Raw genomic sequence first — 14,844 nt, 5'->3', positions numbered from 1 at the left:
AAGAGAGGGTGATGACTTCTCAAACAGGGAGTGGTATGAATTAGCAGCGGTACACAAAACAAAGGGCTTGGCTACACTAAAGAGGGCATTAAAGCAGCCCCAGGCGCCCTAACTCATGACCCGGCCACGCTGGCAAGTCACTTAAGAGTGCCCGGATGCTGCAGCTGGAGCACTCCTGGTAATCCACCTCCATGAGAAGCATAACGCTTGCCGCGCCTCAGCTGAAATGCCCTAGCGTCAGTGTGAACGAGGTGTTGTGTTAACGCATTGTGCTCAGCCTCCAGAAATGTCCCATAATCCCCTTAAGTCAAGTGGCCACTCTGGCCATTGTTTTGGAATCGGCTGTAGCCATGCCGATATGCCCTTTCAAAGTTCCATTTCTGACAGCCGGCTGCTTATCTGCTCCGGGACAAAGCAACCTTTACTGTGGAATGTTGCTACTGTGAGTGTGTGAGAGAGAGAGGTGGGGAGAGGGGGGTTCTGCTGCTGTCTGAACTTATAAGATAGCATGCTGACATGTTCTCACCACCCTGCCCCAAAAACCCCACTCTCTCTCTCTTCCCCACATACACTCCCTGTCACAGTCCACCCCACCCCCGCATTTGAAAAACACATTGGAGCCGCTGGGATAGCTACCACAATGCACTGCTCTCTGTGGCACTGCAAGAGCTGCTAATGTGGCCACGCCACTGCACTTGAATCTGTCAGGGTGGACACTGCAGCTCTTTCCCTACTGCACTCTCCAAAGATGGTTTTAACTTATAACACTACATCTGCAAGTGTAGCCATGCCCTAAGACAACACCTGCCTTGGTAACTATCTGCTCTCTAAGCCTTGCCACTGTAGGCTTGTCCGCTGAGAGGAACGCTTTTTCTCAGCATGCCTTTCTGGGAAGTGGCCTTTTGAATCTGTCAGGCAGCAAGTGCTGGAGCTTTAAAAGTGGCCATTTTAGGACTGGCTGCTGCCTCGCCCTCTCTTCCAGACAGTACAGGTTCTTAACACCTCCTTTGCATTTGCTCTCCTATTCCTGAGGGCAGCGCACATTTTCAGTAGGAGGGTGCTCCAGGCATTGAGCCACTGTCAGAAAGCCCCAGAGAATGAAGGGAAAAGAGGCTCAAGGCTGGCACAAAGATGGAGCAATTTTTTGCAGTTTTGTCTCTTTGTTAGCTTACTAGATTTTATAACACATGTTCTGGCAGAGGTTTTAATATAGCTAAATAACCAATTTTTAGGCAGAACCATGTAGCCACGAGTGCAGAACTGGAGTAAAGAGTACTGTTATTTACTGTGTCCTTATATTTAATATAGTCCATATATAGTAGTTTGAAATCTGTGTAGGAAATATTGTGTGTTTTTACAGGAGGTTTTTTTTTTTTTCACTTTTTATTTGTTTTATCAGGGGAAGGGTGGTTGACAATTTTTGCTAGTTCCTGATGGGTGTAAGAGCTGTGCTAATCTGCACTTCTGTATGAGTTTATATTTGTTCTTGTGAGAGAAATTAATCATATTGGCCGCAGGAAAAGTGGGCAATTAATTTTACAGCTGAATGCTTGTAGAGAGAGCGGGTCAGGTGGCTGCGCCTATCTTTGTTTCAATTCCTTTCCTTATATGCTCCCTAATAGTGGCTTATCACATTCATAATTGGAATGGATTAATTTTATAATGGGAATGGCAATCCTGATTACCTACTTTCCTGACAGAGCCACAAACCTTGGTGAGTACTGTGAACAACCTGCAAACATTTGGGATTCTGTTTGCATATACTTTATAGTATGACTTATATTGTTAAATAACTGAGTGACTTGTCAGCCAGTGGCAATCAGGATGAAATGACATCTCTTGGGGGTTGCGTGCAGTGCTTTGATCGAACTGGCAATTTTGGGGGCTTTTGTTTGCTCGTTTAACTTTTTGTATTCAGTTATATGGTGAACCATGCTAACCTACATTAATTATCAGTTCTGGAGGTATTATCCACTACACCATTAAATATCAGCATCTTCTAGTGACAAACAGATACCTCAAAATAAATATGGGTGGCACTGCTCATCAGGAAAAGCTCAAGCTAACAAAAGGCTGGATTCATACCAGCTTTAACCCCATTGACTTCAGGGGTGATATAGCAGCGATGAATTTGACCGAATATGTGGCACTCAAACAACAATCTATGGCTGCTGATATTTCAGAGTAATGCTGCTGCTTTCAGCCTAAACCTTTAATTCTGCAAGTTTCAGCAGAGCTGTGCAGGGGTTGCACGCAGAGTGCAGTCACTGCTCTCCAGATACTCCTCCTCGTCGCGAGGGTTGGGTCCAGCAACACCCCTGGCCAGCCTTATTATTGAGAGTTACTACCATAGGCTTCCCATTATGCAAACTTGCTTACTGTAAGCAGCAAAGAAAGTTCAGGCATGGCACATACTAGACTGGTTTAATGTTGACCTTTTTTATAAACCAAGATTACAGCTGAACAACTAATTTGTGACAGAATTTGTGGTAGCAACACAACCCGTCCTGTGGCCAGTTGTACGTAGTTACATGTTGCCGGTTTTTCTACTCATGACGCTTTTCTCAAATGTATTTGTGATACAGGAGGGTGGCGTGTGCTTTCTGGGCTTGAGCCTGTGATGGACCACACCCAGCCTTGCCTCAGGGTATGGCTACACTTGAAATTTCGGAGCGCTGCCGAGCGCTTTGAAGTGCGAGTGCAGTCAGAGCGCCAGCGCTGCACGTAAACCACATCCCTTATGGGTGTAGCTTGCAGCGCTGGGAGCCGTGCCCCCAGCGCTGCGGCACTGATTACACTGAGGCTTTACAGTGCTGTATCTTGCAGCGCTCAGAGGGGCGCTCTGAGCGCGAAAGTTGCAGTGCTGTAAAGTGCCAGTGTAGCCATGGCCTCAGTCACTTATGCTGACCTTGACATGCATGAGTAGTTCTGTTGAGCACTGTGGGAAAGCTCCAGCTCTCAACAGTTGAGCAGGGCCTTAAGCACATCTTCCTCCCCCCACCCCCTTAGCCATCATGCTACTGAAACTCGCTTACATAAACATTTGCCCAAAAGGACTAGAAAAGGGTCATGAACAAGGCCGTACATTTATGACCAATGTAGAACGTTTAGTACAATACTTGTGCTCTAGTGACACCTGCCAGGGAAGAAGCCTTAATTATTCTTCAATATGCAGTGTTTTATCAAAACTGAAAGGTCAAAAAGAGGCTTGGGGCCAGGACCTCCTTTGCCTGGTCAGCTCTGATGCTGGAACAAACCACTGGGTCCAGGAGCAGGCTGCTCAAAGTTGTGTTAGGCCCCAGCTCTCTCCCAGGCCTTAATGCCACCTTCCCAGCCTACCTCTTGAGCTGCAGTGACTACAGCTCAGCTACTCCCTCAGGGGCTGGGCCTAGGGTGACCAGACAGCAAGTGTGTAAAATCGGGACGGGGGTGGGGAGTAACAGTCTATATAAGAACACCACCTAAAAATCAGGACATCTGGTCACCCTAGCTGGATCATGCATTATCATTTCCTACTTGTTTTCTACTAGCCAGAGGAGCCCTAAAAAAGGCTCAAGACCCCAACAGTGCTAGGCACGGTGCAAGCCAGTAACACAGATAACTGTGCTCAGCAATGTTTTACAATCTAGTTTACACCTCTATATTCCTCACCAGCAAACCAAAGGAATGTGCTTTGGCTTCTACATGCTTTGTATTTTGGCCTTAAACTGTGATTGCCTGGCTAATTAACGTTACTAACTGAAGAGTATTGATGCCAATTTTTAGGATAACACAAGTGTGTGTGGATTAATTGGCACATATTAAAAGAATAGTGCTTTACAGCTGAATGTTCCTTGGGGTTTTCCCTGCAAAGGTACTGGGTACTAGGTCTGTCTTCCACACAAGGGGCATCATTCCCAACTGGGACCGACAGGCTCAGAGGCCTGACCAGTAGCTGCAATGGCACAGGCCAACCTCTAACTCGGTGCTTAGGCTCATGTCTTTCTGGGTTACTGCACTATCAGACCAAAATGTGACTGTTGAATTAAGGCCTTGTTTGGACATACATAGGCTTCAGGCAGCAGTTTGAAACTGGGTTGATCCCTCCCACACTGGCCCTAGTTGCGTGGAGAGGTTAGCAGCGGTGGGGCAGGTTTAAAATGTCCATAGGCTTCCCCACCGCCCCAGCAAGAGACCATGACTATAGCCTGGATTTGTTGGGAGTAGCCATGAGGCCAACAAAGCAGCTGTGCTCTGAGCTTCACTCTCAGGCACCTGGAGAGAAGAGCTGACTATGAATGATCACAGCAGAGTTAGGATTGCTTTCTGTGAGGAAACATCTTTCCCCAGCCAGATCACTTACTCATTCTGGAAAATTTGTCTAGATAAGAAAATCCCAATGAAAAAAGGTCTCTAGTTGTTTTATTTGCTCTAACATTTGATTTATACAAAACAAACACTGTTTAAAATGAAAATAAGTGCATGAAACATTTGATAAAGGAGAGTATATATCCACATTCCTATTTCATACATGATGGACACATGGAGTACTCCTTAGAAGAAGAATAAAATTCCCTTTACATGTAGGAGTAAAAATGTCAGTAGTGTCAGGGACTACTGGATGTTATTCCTTGGCCTCTACCCTGGAGTGAGGAAAAACAGGCCATGACACAGTATTATGCTACTATCCACTTAGTGAAAATGGCTTGCTTTTCCTCTCCAGGCAGTTACTGGCATGCATTCTCCAAACCCACCACTAGAGGTCAATGGGCCATAGCTCTGCATAGATGACATCAACCCACCAGGTGGCATTTATAGTAACAATGTTATTGATGTTTGCAGCACAAAGCAGCTAAGCTGTATTCCTTTTGCCTGTAGTGCCACCATTCAAGCTAAAATAGTCCCCCTATAAAATCCAGCATAGTATTTTCTGAATCCAGTTTTAGTTGTTGACTTTCTGCACCACTCTTTAAATATCTCTAGATAGTTTATTATAAAAGCATATACAAAAACATTTTAAATAAAATATTTTCACCATAAATCTTAACTTTATGTGAATAAACTGTTTCCTATTGATTTATAAAGGAGTCTCCTAGAAAAATATCAATGTCTGACAATGGCTTTTATAATTGCACTGGACAGACCTCTCTCTATATATTTATTAATGGAGAATTGTTTTGTTAATTTCAATGGCACATTTTATTCCTCTGTGAGAGGAGCACAGAAGACACCTGAAGACAAAACTGGTAGGAAATACTGACCACTGATAGCTTTACTTTAAAGTCCAATATGAGGCCAACTTCAAATCTAAACCTCTTGGAAGGTGAAAAGAATGTAAGTAATGTCTGATGGGTGAATTTTGGAATGCACATTTTTTGCTAGTTATACTGAATAGCTGGGAGCAGCCCTAACCACTGTGTATGTGCAGTATGTGACAATTTTATGTTAGAGAGTGTTCCCACTGCATCCAGATCTGCATGGGAGTTCAGAAATGGAGGACACCGATGTTCTTTCCTGGCTTTTGCAAATAAGGCATGAAACAGAGTCTGAACTAAGAAAAACTGAAAAAAGAACTGGGTAAGTTCATAGGAGGATAGGTCCATCAGTGGCTATTAGCCAGGATGGGCAGGGATGGTGGCCCTAGTCTGTTTGCGAGAAGCTGGGAATGGGCAAGAGGGGATGGATTACCTGGTCTGTTCATTCCCTCTGGGGCACTCCTGGAAGACAGAATACTAGGCTAGATGGACCTTTGCTCTGACTTCCCTGTAGCTTTTCTTGTGTGTCAAGAAATTAGATATGCTGCGTATAAAAAGAGTTTGTTTTTATATCAATACATGAAAAGTAAAAAGTAGTACTGCCTTTCATCAGAATGTACAGCAAATGCAGAACAGCTGCCTTATTATCGGCCTTGCCTGGTTTCCTAGGGTCGGGTGAAGGAAACATGTTCCTCTGATATTTTGCAGCCTGCTAGTAGGAAGTGTAAATTCAAAGCAATAAACATATGAGGGAGAATGACTTCATATAGAGACACATGTTATAGAGTCAAACACAACCCCTCTTTTTTGGAATATTTTGAGGAACATAGTTAAGCATCTGAGTGCGCTGGTGACCCACTGAACAATACATGCTAAAACTTTTGAAACCAGCTGCAGAAATGATTGCATAGTTACTGCATAACTGAAACAGACTCTGAGGCCAAATCTGTGTGTGTGCTGTGAACAAGCTCTCTAAAATACAAAGCAGCAAGGCAACAGCAGGATATGTACAAGTATGTGATTTGAAAGCCACCTTTCTATTGCCTGTTGTTCCTATGCATTTGGTGAGGTGCCTAGCACGCTGTTGCTGGTATCATGAGAGACCTCTCCCTTTGTTTCCTTAATGGGCAGGGTTCTCTTAGGTACTGGTAGTTTCCTGAAAGCACATTTTACTCTTTCCAGAGTATGGCTGTATATATAAGAATAGCTATTCTGTAGTTCAACACAGGCATTAATAAAGTGCAAATATTATTGGCTATTGTCAAATCTTGTTTCCTGAGGAAGTGCTAACACAGCTTAGCCATGACAAGATCTAAGGCAGCCACGGTATGACACCAACTCCCTATTTTTGGTTCCCACAAATTCTTGTCCCTCTCTGGAGACACCACTTAAAAGGAGTGGCAAGATCCTCAGTACTTCAGGAAGCAAGTCCAGGCATCGATCGGGACCTCTTCTTTTTCCAAACTGCATGAGTTCAGGAGCAACTTCCCTCCTTTACGCAAGCCTGAGCTGATGGCTACTTGGTGGTGGTCACAGTGCAGTCTTCTGGGATTTTCTCCTCTGAACAACTTCTTCCTGAGAGTCTGTCCTGGTGCTCAAGCTCATTGAAACGCTCAGCCACGCACTGCGCAGTGAGCCGGGCTTCGGGGTCGTGATCCCAACACTCAATAAGAGTCTCACACACCGTCTGGATACCCTGCAATGGGCACAGAAACACAGCAATGAATTCCTCTACAGAATAGGTAGGTCTCGAGCAATGCAAGCACTTGTGTGTGAGTAACTTTCGTGCGACTTCTTGGGTGAGCAAAGTTACTGACGTACATACATGTTTACAGAATTGGTCTCTATCTGATGTGAAGTGTAGTAAGAACTCTATACAAAAATACTGCACTATTTACAGTAGATTACAGCAGAGTTACTGCAGGTGTTGGACCATTACTGTAGAGTACTGTAGTATAAAATACAGTGGACCATTACTGCAGAATCCAGCAGTGTGTTTTAGAAGTGTGATATGGTACATGATACCCTCACTATTACTGGTCAGCTGATCATGAAGAGGGTAGTGGGAAATCCAAGTGAAATCTGGAGAAAAACTAAGTATCAGGCCCCAGTTCAAGTCCTTATGGTTTCTTGAATTTATGTAGAAACATAAGCCCTGATCTTGCAGACACAGTACTCACAGGTATTTGGCTATAATTGCAGAGCTGCTGCACATGTTTATTGGAAATAAAAACAGCTGTGTCTTAGCAATATCTTTATAAACAAGAGATATTTGCCAGGAAATTGTGTGTTTTGCTTTCTGACACTAAAGGCCATTAAGGAGGATTTATATTAAACTTTTTATCAAAAAACACACACTTCACAATACCACATTAATTATATAATTTCCCTAATTGGTGATGCTGACTGATGTCAATGTTAATAGCAGAATGTTACTGTCTGTATACAAATAAGATTCATTTTCTGCTGGCATTGAAATTACAAGCAGTAAATTAAATTAAATATTAAACATTAACTTGGAATCAATAGTGCAACAAGTCTCATTCAGGGGGAAAACACTGCAATATGTAAATCTATTCCAGAGTGTTATCACTATGAATAATGGGATCGTCACCAAACCACAACTGCAGAGGAAGAAAATGAATATGGAGGAGCCATTACAGTAAGAGCAACTTCTACTGATTTCAAAATTAGCACTAAAGAATTCTGGGGTAGAGCCCCACCTGGGATAAACTGTGATCGCTCCACTGAAGTCAATGCCCTGCTGAATTTCTGGTGGTGCTGCATGAAATGTTGAGAGGATTTATAGGGTGGGAACCAAATCTCCTTTTATTAAAGCTCCTTATCAGCGAGATCAAATCCAGTACTGTCAATTTCCCTAAATTATCCTTTTGTTTAAACCTCACTTATGGCCAGATTGTGCACTGCCCCTGAAGTACAGAGACTGTGCTCTTCCCAGTTTGCTGTTCTAGGGGGCCTGTTGGGTGAGCTCCACAATCTCTCCATAGTGGTGTAGTTAGGGAGCAGCAACTATCCTGCCACCTGATTCCACAGAGCAGCGGCTAGTGAGCAGCACTCACCTGTTGCCAGACAAGAGACAAAGTGTCCTGGGGGTTCTCCAGCAATTGCATTAAGGCTCATGGGGCATCTGTAGCTCATCTGGTAGAGCTGACAGCAGAACTGGAGTGTTTCCCTGTTCCTGTTTCTCTGAGACAATCAGACTAGTTCCTGCTCTCATTTTTTTGGCCCTACTTCATTAGTGACTGGCAAGTGTGTTCTTCTGTGAGCAGCTGTCAAGTTATTTCACTGATGTGATCAATAGGCTCAGGACTGAGTTGTCTGCTTTTGTACCAGCCACAGCGGACATTGAGAAATACACAGCCTTGCCTGGTTTTCAGACAGTTTCATTCAGGAGTTGTCTGCACAGTGCTCTGTGTGTGTGCGCGCAAGAGAGAGAGAGTGTGTGCGCGCGCGCGCGCATGTGTGCGCGTGCTGTACAGCGCTCTGACATGTTGCACTCTCACTGCATTGTGTAGATCCCACTAGCTCAAACAACAAGGTACCTAGTTTGCATTGACATAGTCCGGTTTCAAACGGGACTACGTTAACACACGCTAGGCACCTCTGAGTCTGAGTCAGCAGGGTCTATACAAGGCAGTCACAGTGCTCCACAATTCACACCCCTGTAGTCCAGACTGTGGCAAGCCCTGGACTGTGACTAACCAAATGTGAGAAGAACCCATGTTAGGGCCAATAGAGAGTTTCAGAGCCCACAACTGAAGAGGATTGTTAATGCTTCCCTTTCAAAGCCCTGAACGAACTGAGACTGCCTCTCCTCTGTTGCCTTAACCCACCAGATCAACTGGCATGCTCTTGCTGATGGTCCCTAGGAAAAAATTCTGAGTCTGACAGCAGTTATTTCTCAGCTGAAAGGAGCCTCATATGGAATTTTCTCCCCTTTCATCCTTCAGAGCCTGAACTGGGAGTGCTTTAGGAGGCAATATATTTCACTGAGATTTGGCTGATTGATCTGGGTTTGGTTTCTAGCTAAGGTGGATCATTTAGGGTAGAGATTGTGTCTTCTGAGGCCACGGGTGCAGTAGAACTTCACTGCCCTGCACTAAGGGGGTGGGGTTGGGAGAGGAAACCCAGTGCAGAATGATGAGGTGTGTGATTTACTAAGGATGTGGATGGGCAGGAGCACCAGCACCACCAGCCTATTAAGAAACTCTAGCCCTTTTCTTAACAGATGGTGCAGCCTGTTCAGCCCTCAGCACCCCAGAGCACTGGATGAGGGACTGTGTCTGGACTGTATCACCCCTACTCAGGGCAGTGGCTGAATGCTACAGTCACTTGCACAGCATGTTCTTACCTGATGGTTGAGCCAGGAGCTAGGGATCTCTGGACGCCCTCTATCTCGCAAGACGTTGTCCTTCATGCTTTCAACACAAGGGTGCTCTCGTACTTTAGAACCAAATGGGGGCTCGTAGTCTTTCACTTCTGCCAAGGGAACAAGTAAACACAGAGACTTAGATGGGTTTGCCTGCTATATTGGTGCCAAGAGCCATTAATAGAAGTAGGATCAGCTGCTTAACTGCCACAGCCCATGGTATACCAGCTGACCAGCTTCAAATAAAGCCACGCCTGTGGCTTTTTCTAAAATGTAAGTATTTTTTTTTCTTTTTTCTGGCAGGCTCGTTCTATCCTCATTCACATTATTCCCCAATACTTACTCACATTAACAGCAATCACTGCATCATAGTGACTCTCAACAATTTGGGAGTCTGATCCAGGAGCCCTCATTCAGGCAACAGCTTTGCCTGAGCAGAAAATGCAGGACTGGCCCCTTTGGGCTGACCTCATTTGCAGATCCAGGGAAAACACTTTGAGGGTGGACATCCAGCTGAAATCTGTCTAGGGTTTACATATGAATGTGACTGGTCTCTAAAGGACAACAGTTGCTTGAGAAATTGAAAGGTGCAGCTTATTAAGGCAAGAAGCAGCACTGAAAGCTGGTGTATAGGCCTCCCTGGTCACTACAGAAAAATGATCACTGGAGACAAAAGTGTACTTCCCTCCCTCTCTCCAAAATATTAATTTAAAGGAGTAGAGGGGAGAAGATAGTGCCAATAGATCAGAATCCATGTAGTGGGCCTGGATTTATGACAGCAGTCCTTCCGCTCTAGTTTTTGTTTGTGTTCTCCATATTTTTGTACGGGTGCACATGAGTGTGTGTGAGAAAAACTAAGCCATATGGGACCTTTGGAGAAAACTCAAGAAATCTCTGGGAGTGGCAGTATTACTGTAAATGCTGACACAATGTAGAAAATGCTGTGGTTTCTTTGCAAACAGATGGAGAATTTACTCCCAGGGACAGGCTTAATGACTTACTGGTACTGAATAAAGATTTATGAGGTTGGCCTGTTCTACTGCCTGTTGTTTCATTCCAGGAATTAATTGAGGGCCCCTTGAAAATGTGACATATATAAGAAAAACTGAAATGTAATCGACAAGCTAGTCTAGTGACTGTATTTACATACCTAGAAGATGCACAAGAAGGAATAAGATGAAGAATAAGGGCAATATTATAATGCTATAGGATAAATCAATGGTACGGCCTCAGCTGGAATACCATGCAGCACATCTTGCAGGCTATTTCATAATTAAAAATTATTCCAGGAAACATGACAAGAATGATCCAGGACCTGGGGAAATTCTTGTATGAAGAGAGATTGAACACATTGGGAATGTTTACGTTAGAAAGGAGACGAATAAGAGGGGACATGATAAAAAGTGCTTCATATAATGAATGGTACAATAGAGAAGGTAGAACAGGAAGTTGTGTTATGAGCAGGGAGAACAGAAGAATAGGGGACATTCAATGAAACGGAAGGGTGGCAAATTCATCGGATAAAAGAAATACTTTTTTATACAATGCATAATTAGTCTGTGGAACTCATTGTCACAGGCTGATGTTGAGACCAGGAATTTAGCAAGATTCAAAGAGGAATTTGATATTTATATGGATACCAAAAATATCCAGAGTTACAACCACTTACTGATAATGACAATTTATGGAAGGAATATTAAAGCTCATGCTTCCGAGCTTAAGCCAATCTCTAAATACTGAAGATCAAGATGAGATCTAATGTGGGTGCAGTTTATCCCACATATGCTTAAGGTGGGGTGAGGTTCTTACATCTTCCTCTGAAGCATCTGATAGTGTCCACTGTCTAAACACTAGATCAACTGGACCACAAATCTGATCCAGTATAGCAGTTCCTAAATTCTTCGTAGTATATCACTGTCTTTAAGTTTTGAATATAATTAAACAAGCACTCAATTAAGGGCCAGAGTCTTCCAGTCTTGCTCCTGATGATTAGTACCTTGATCCACAGATAGTTCCACCAGCAGCGTAAGACTGCTCAACAAGAGTATGGCTAGCAGAATATAGCCCTTAAAACCAAACGGAAACTGCCATCTTGACAGTCTGATGCCCATGAGTACAATGCAATGCCTGCACAATGAAAAAGCAGATACATTCAGTTTCAAAGTTGTTGCAAGTTTTAACCAATAATAAGCAAATTAATTAAAATCAATATCAGAACCATGCAATACCTTGGGAAGTGTTCTGTTTTGTTATGAATTCTAATGGGATCAGCATTCCCTGACTCCTGATCTGTTTGTTACTACTATTTATCATTCGACAATGGCCTATGCACCCTGGTCAAAGGATCACAGCCCTATTGCAATATAGACAAACAACAGAGAAGACAGTCCCTTTCCCAAGGAGCTTACAGTCCTCGTCAGTCAGGACATGATAGGAGGATAGAACAGATAAAGGCCAGGGGGAGAGGAGGAGGAGGATGAAACCATTTCCTGCTGGAAAGTATCAATAAAAAGGCAGCTTCATTATGAGACACCAGCACCATCCACTGTTATGGGGGATATAGTGACACAGTTGTTTGCAGTGTTGCTGTAACCATGTTGGTCCCAAGATAGGAGAGAAACAAGTTGGGTGAGGTAATCTCTTTTATTGGACCAACTTCTGTTGGTGGAAGGAATAAACTTTTGAGCTACACAAACATGGAGGCTCACAGTTCAATGCTTGATACTCTTAATTTTTATTATGTTAGGAAATGGCAAATGATGCATTTCTCAGCAGGTGATCAAGAATTTTTTTACTTATGACTCAAGTCAAGCTCTATGTGAATGGAAATTCAAATTCAATTAACTATACAGAAACATTTTAACTTTGTTAAAATAAAACTACCTTAAATGGGCTGGATACACAAGAAAAAAGTTTCTCACCGACTATCAAAACATCTTTTGCATTTAAAACTAACTTATTTATTAAGCAAAGGAACTATAATAAAGAATTGAAGGAGAGTAATGCAAATCAACCTGGGTTTATGGAAAATACATACTGTCAAACTAACTCGATATCCTTTTTGATGAGATTATAAGTTTGGTTAATGTAATATACCTAGACTTCCATAAAGTGTTTGACTTGTTTCTGCATGACATTTTGATTAAAAACTAGAGCAATATAAAATTAACATGGCAGACATTAATGAATTATAAAATGTCCAACTGATAAGCCTCAAAATGGGGAATTGTTATCAAGTGGGTGTGTTCCAGTGGGGTCCTGCAGGGGGGAGGGATAGCTCAGTGGTTCGAGCATTGGCCTGCTAAACCCATGGGGGGCCACTTAGGGATCTAGGGCAAAAATCAGTACTTGGTCCTGCTAGTGAAGGCAGGGGGCTGGACTCGATAACCTTTTGAGGTCCCTTCCAGTTCTAGGAGATAGGTATACCTCCAATTTTTTATTTTCTTTTTATTTTATTTTTTTATTGTATCTTGGCCCTATGCTATTTAACATTTTTATCAGTGGTCTGGAAGAAAACATAATATTGTCTCTGATAAAGTATGCAGGTGACACATATTGGGGAAGTGGTAAATAATGAAGGGGACAGGTCACAAAGAATGTAGGCCATACATACAGAATGGGGGACTCTACCTGGAAAACAGTGACTCTTAAAAGCAGCAAAGAATCCTGTGGCACCTTATAGACTAACAGACGTTTTGGAGCATGAGCTTTCATGGGTGAATACCCACTTCATCAGATGCATCTGACGAAGTGAGTATTCTCCAACGAAAGGTCATGCTCCAAAACGTCTGTTAGTCTATAAGGTGCTGCAGGATTTTTTGCTGCTTTTACAGATCCAGACTAACACAGCTACCCCTCTGATAAGTGACTCTTCAAAAGATTTGGGGAGCATGGTGGATCAGCAGCTGACCACGAGCTCCCCATGGAAGTCTGTGATCAAAAGAGCTAATAGATCTTAGGATGCATAAACAGGGGAATCTCAAGTAGGAGCAGAGAGGTTATTTTATCTACATGTTTGGCACTGCTGTGACTGCTGCTGGAATACTGTGTGCAGTTCTGGTGCCCACAATTCTAGAAGGATGTTGATAAATTGGAGAAAGTTCAGAGAAGAGCCACAAGAATGATTAAAGAATTAAAAACCCTGCCTTTTGTGACAGAGTCGATCTATTGAGCTTAACAAAGAGGGGTGACTTGATTTCAGTCTATAAGTACTGGCATGGGGTACAAAAAATTAATAATAGACTCTTCAGTCTAGGAGAGAAAGCTATAATGCAACTGAATGGCTGGAAGTTGAAGCTAGACAAATTTAGACTAGAAATAAGACATAAATCTATAATAGAGTAATGAACCCTTGGAACAATTTACCAGTGGTCATGGTGGATTCTCCATGTTTAAATCAAGACTGGATGTTTTTCTAAAAGATCCGCCCTAGGCATTATGTTGGGAAAGTTCTATGGCCTGTGTCATACAGGTCGTCAGCCTAAATGATCACAATGCTCCCTCTGGCCTTCCACCCTGTGAATCTGTGGCCTGGTCTACACTACGCGTTTAAACCGAATTTAGCAGCATTAAACCGAATTAACCCTGCACCCGTCCACACAACAAAGCCCTTTATATCGATATAAAGGGCTCTTAATACCGATTTCTGTACTCCTCCCTGGCGAGGATTAGAGTTAGTGTGGCCACAATTCGACGGCATTGGCCTCTGGGCGGTATCCCACAGTGCACCATTGTGACCACTCTGGAAAGAAATCTGATCTCGGATGCACTGGCCAGGTAGACAGGAAAAGCCCCGCAAACTTTTGAATTTCATTTCCTGTTTACCCAGCATGGAGCTCTGATCAGCATGGGTGGCAATGCAGTCCCAAATCCAAAAAGAGCTACAGTGTGGACCGTATGGGAGATACTGGATCTGACTGCTGTATGGGGAGACAAATCTGTTCTATCAGAGCTCCGTTACAGAAGACAAAATGACAAAGCATTTGAAAAAGTTTCCAGGCTATGATAGACAGAGGCCACAGCAGGGACTCAGCACAGTGCTGCGTGACAGAAAGCCAAAGAATCAAATGGACGCTCATGGAGGAAGGGAGGTGGGACTGAGGACTCTTGCATTCTTGGCTGAGCTCCCAATGCCTGAAGGGTCAAAAACATTTTCCCAGGTGTTTCAGGGTGTATGTCGTCAATTTACACCATTCTCTCCCCCCCCCCCATGAAAGAAAA

General features: G+C 43.3%; 2 protein-coding genes across 3 annotated transcripts in view; both read right to left on the bottom strand.

Moving 5' to 3' along the window:
• The window catches only part of GPD1L (glycerol-3-phosphate dehydrogenase 1 like), an 844,690-nt gene that overhangs the window by 748,631 nt on the left and 81,215 nt on the right, over positions 1 to 14,844 (bottom strand). The window lies entirely within an intron of this gene.
• TGFBR2 (transforming growth factor beta receptor 2) overlaps positions 4,380 to 14,844 on the bottom strand; it is a 76,650-nt gene continuing 66,185 nt past the window's right edge. For both annotated transcript variants that reach the window (XM_050938413.1, XM_050938415.1), the window contains 2 exons: positions 9,607 to 9,734; positions 4,380 to 6,930 (listed from right to left, as the gene is read on the bottom strand). In XM_050938413.1, the coding sequence (XP_050794370.1) occupies positions 6,751 to 6,930; positions 9,607 to 9,734 (308 nt within the window). In that variant the 3' untranslated portion in view covers positions 4,380 to 6,750. The remainder of the gene's footprint in view (positions 6,931 to 9,606; positions 9,735 to 14,844) is intronic.

Source organism: Gopherus flavomarginatus, chromosome 2 (genome assembly GCF_025201925.1).
Source record: "Gopherus flavomarginatus isolate rGopFla2 chromosome 2, rGopFla2.mat.asm, whole genome shotgun sequence".
Lineage (NCBI taxonomy): Eukaryota > Metazoa > Chordata > Testudines > Testudinidae > Gopherus > Gopherus flavomarginatus.
This window is presented reverse-complemented; position numbering and strand designations above follow the sequence as displayed.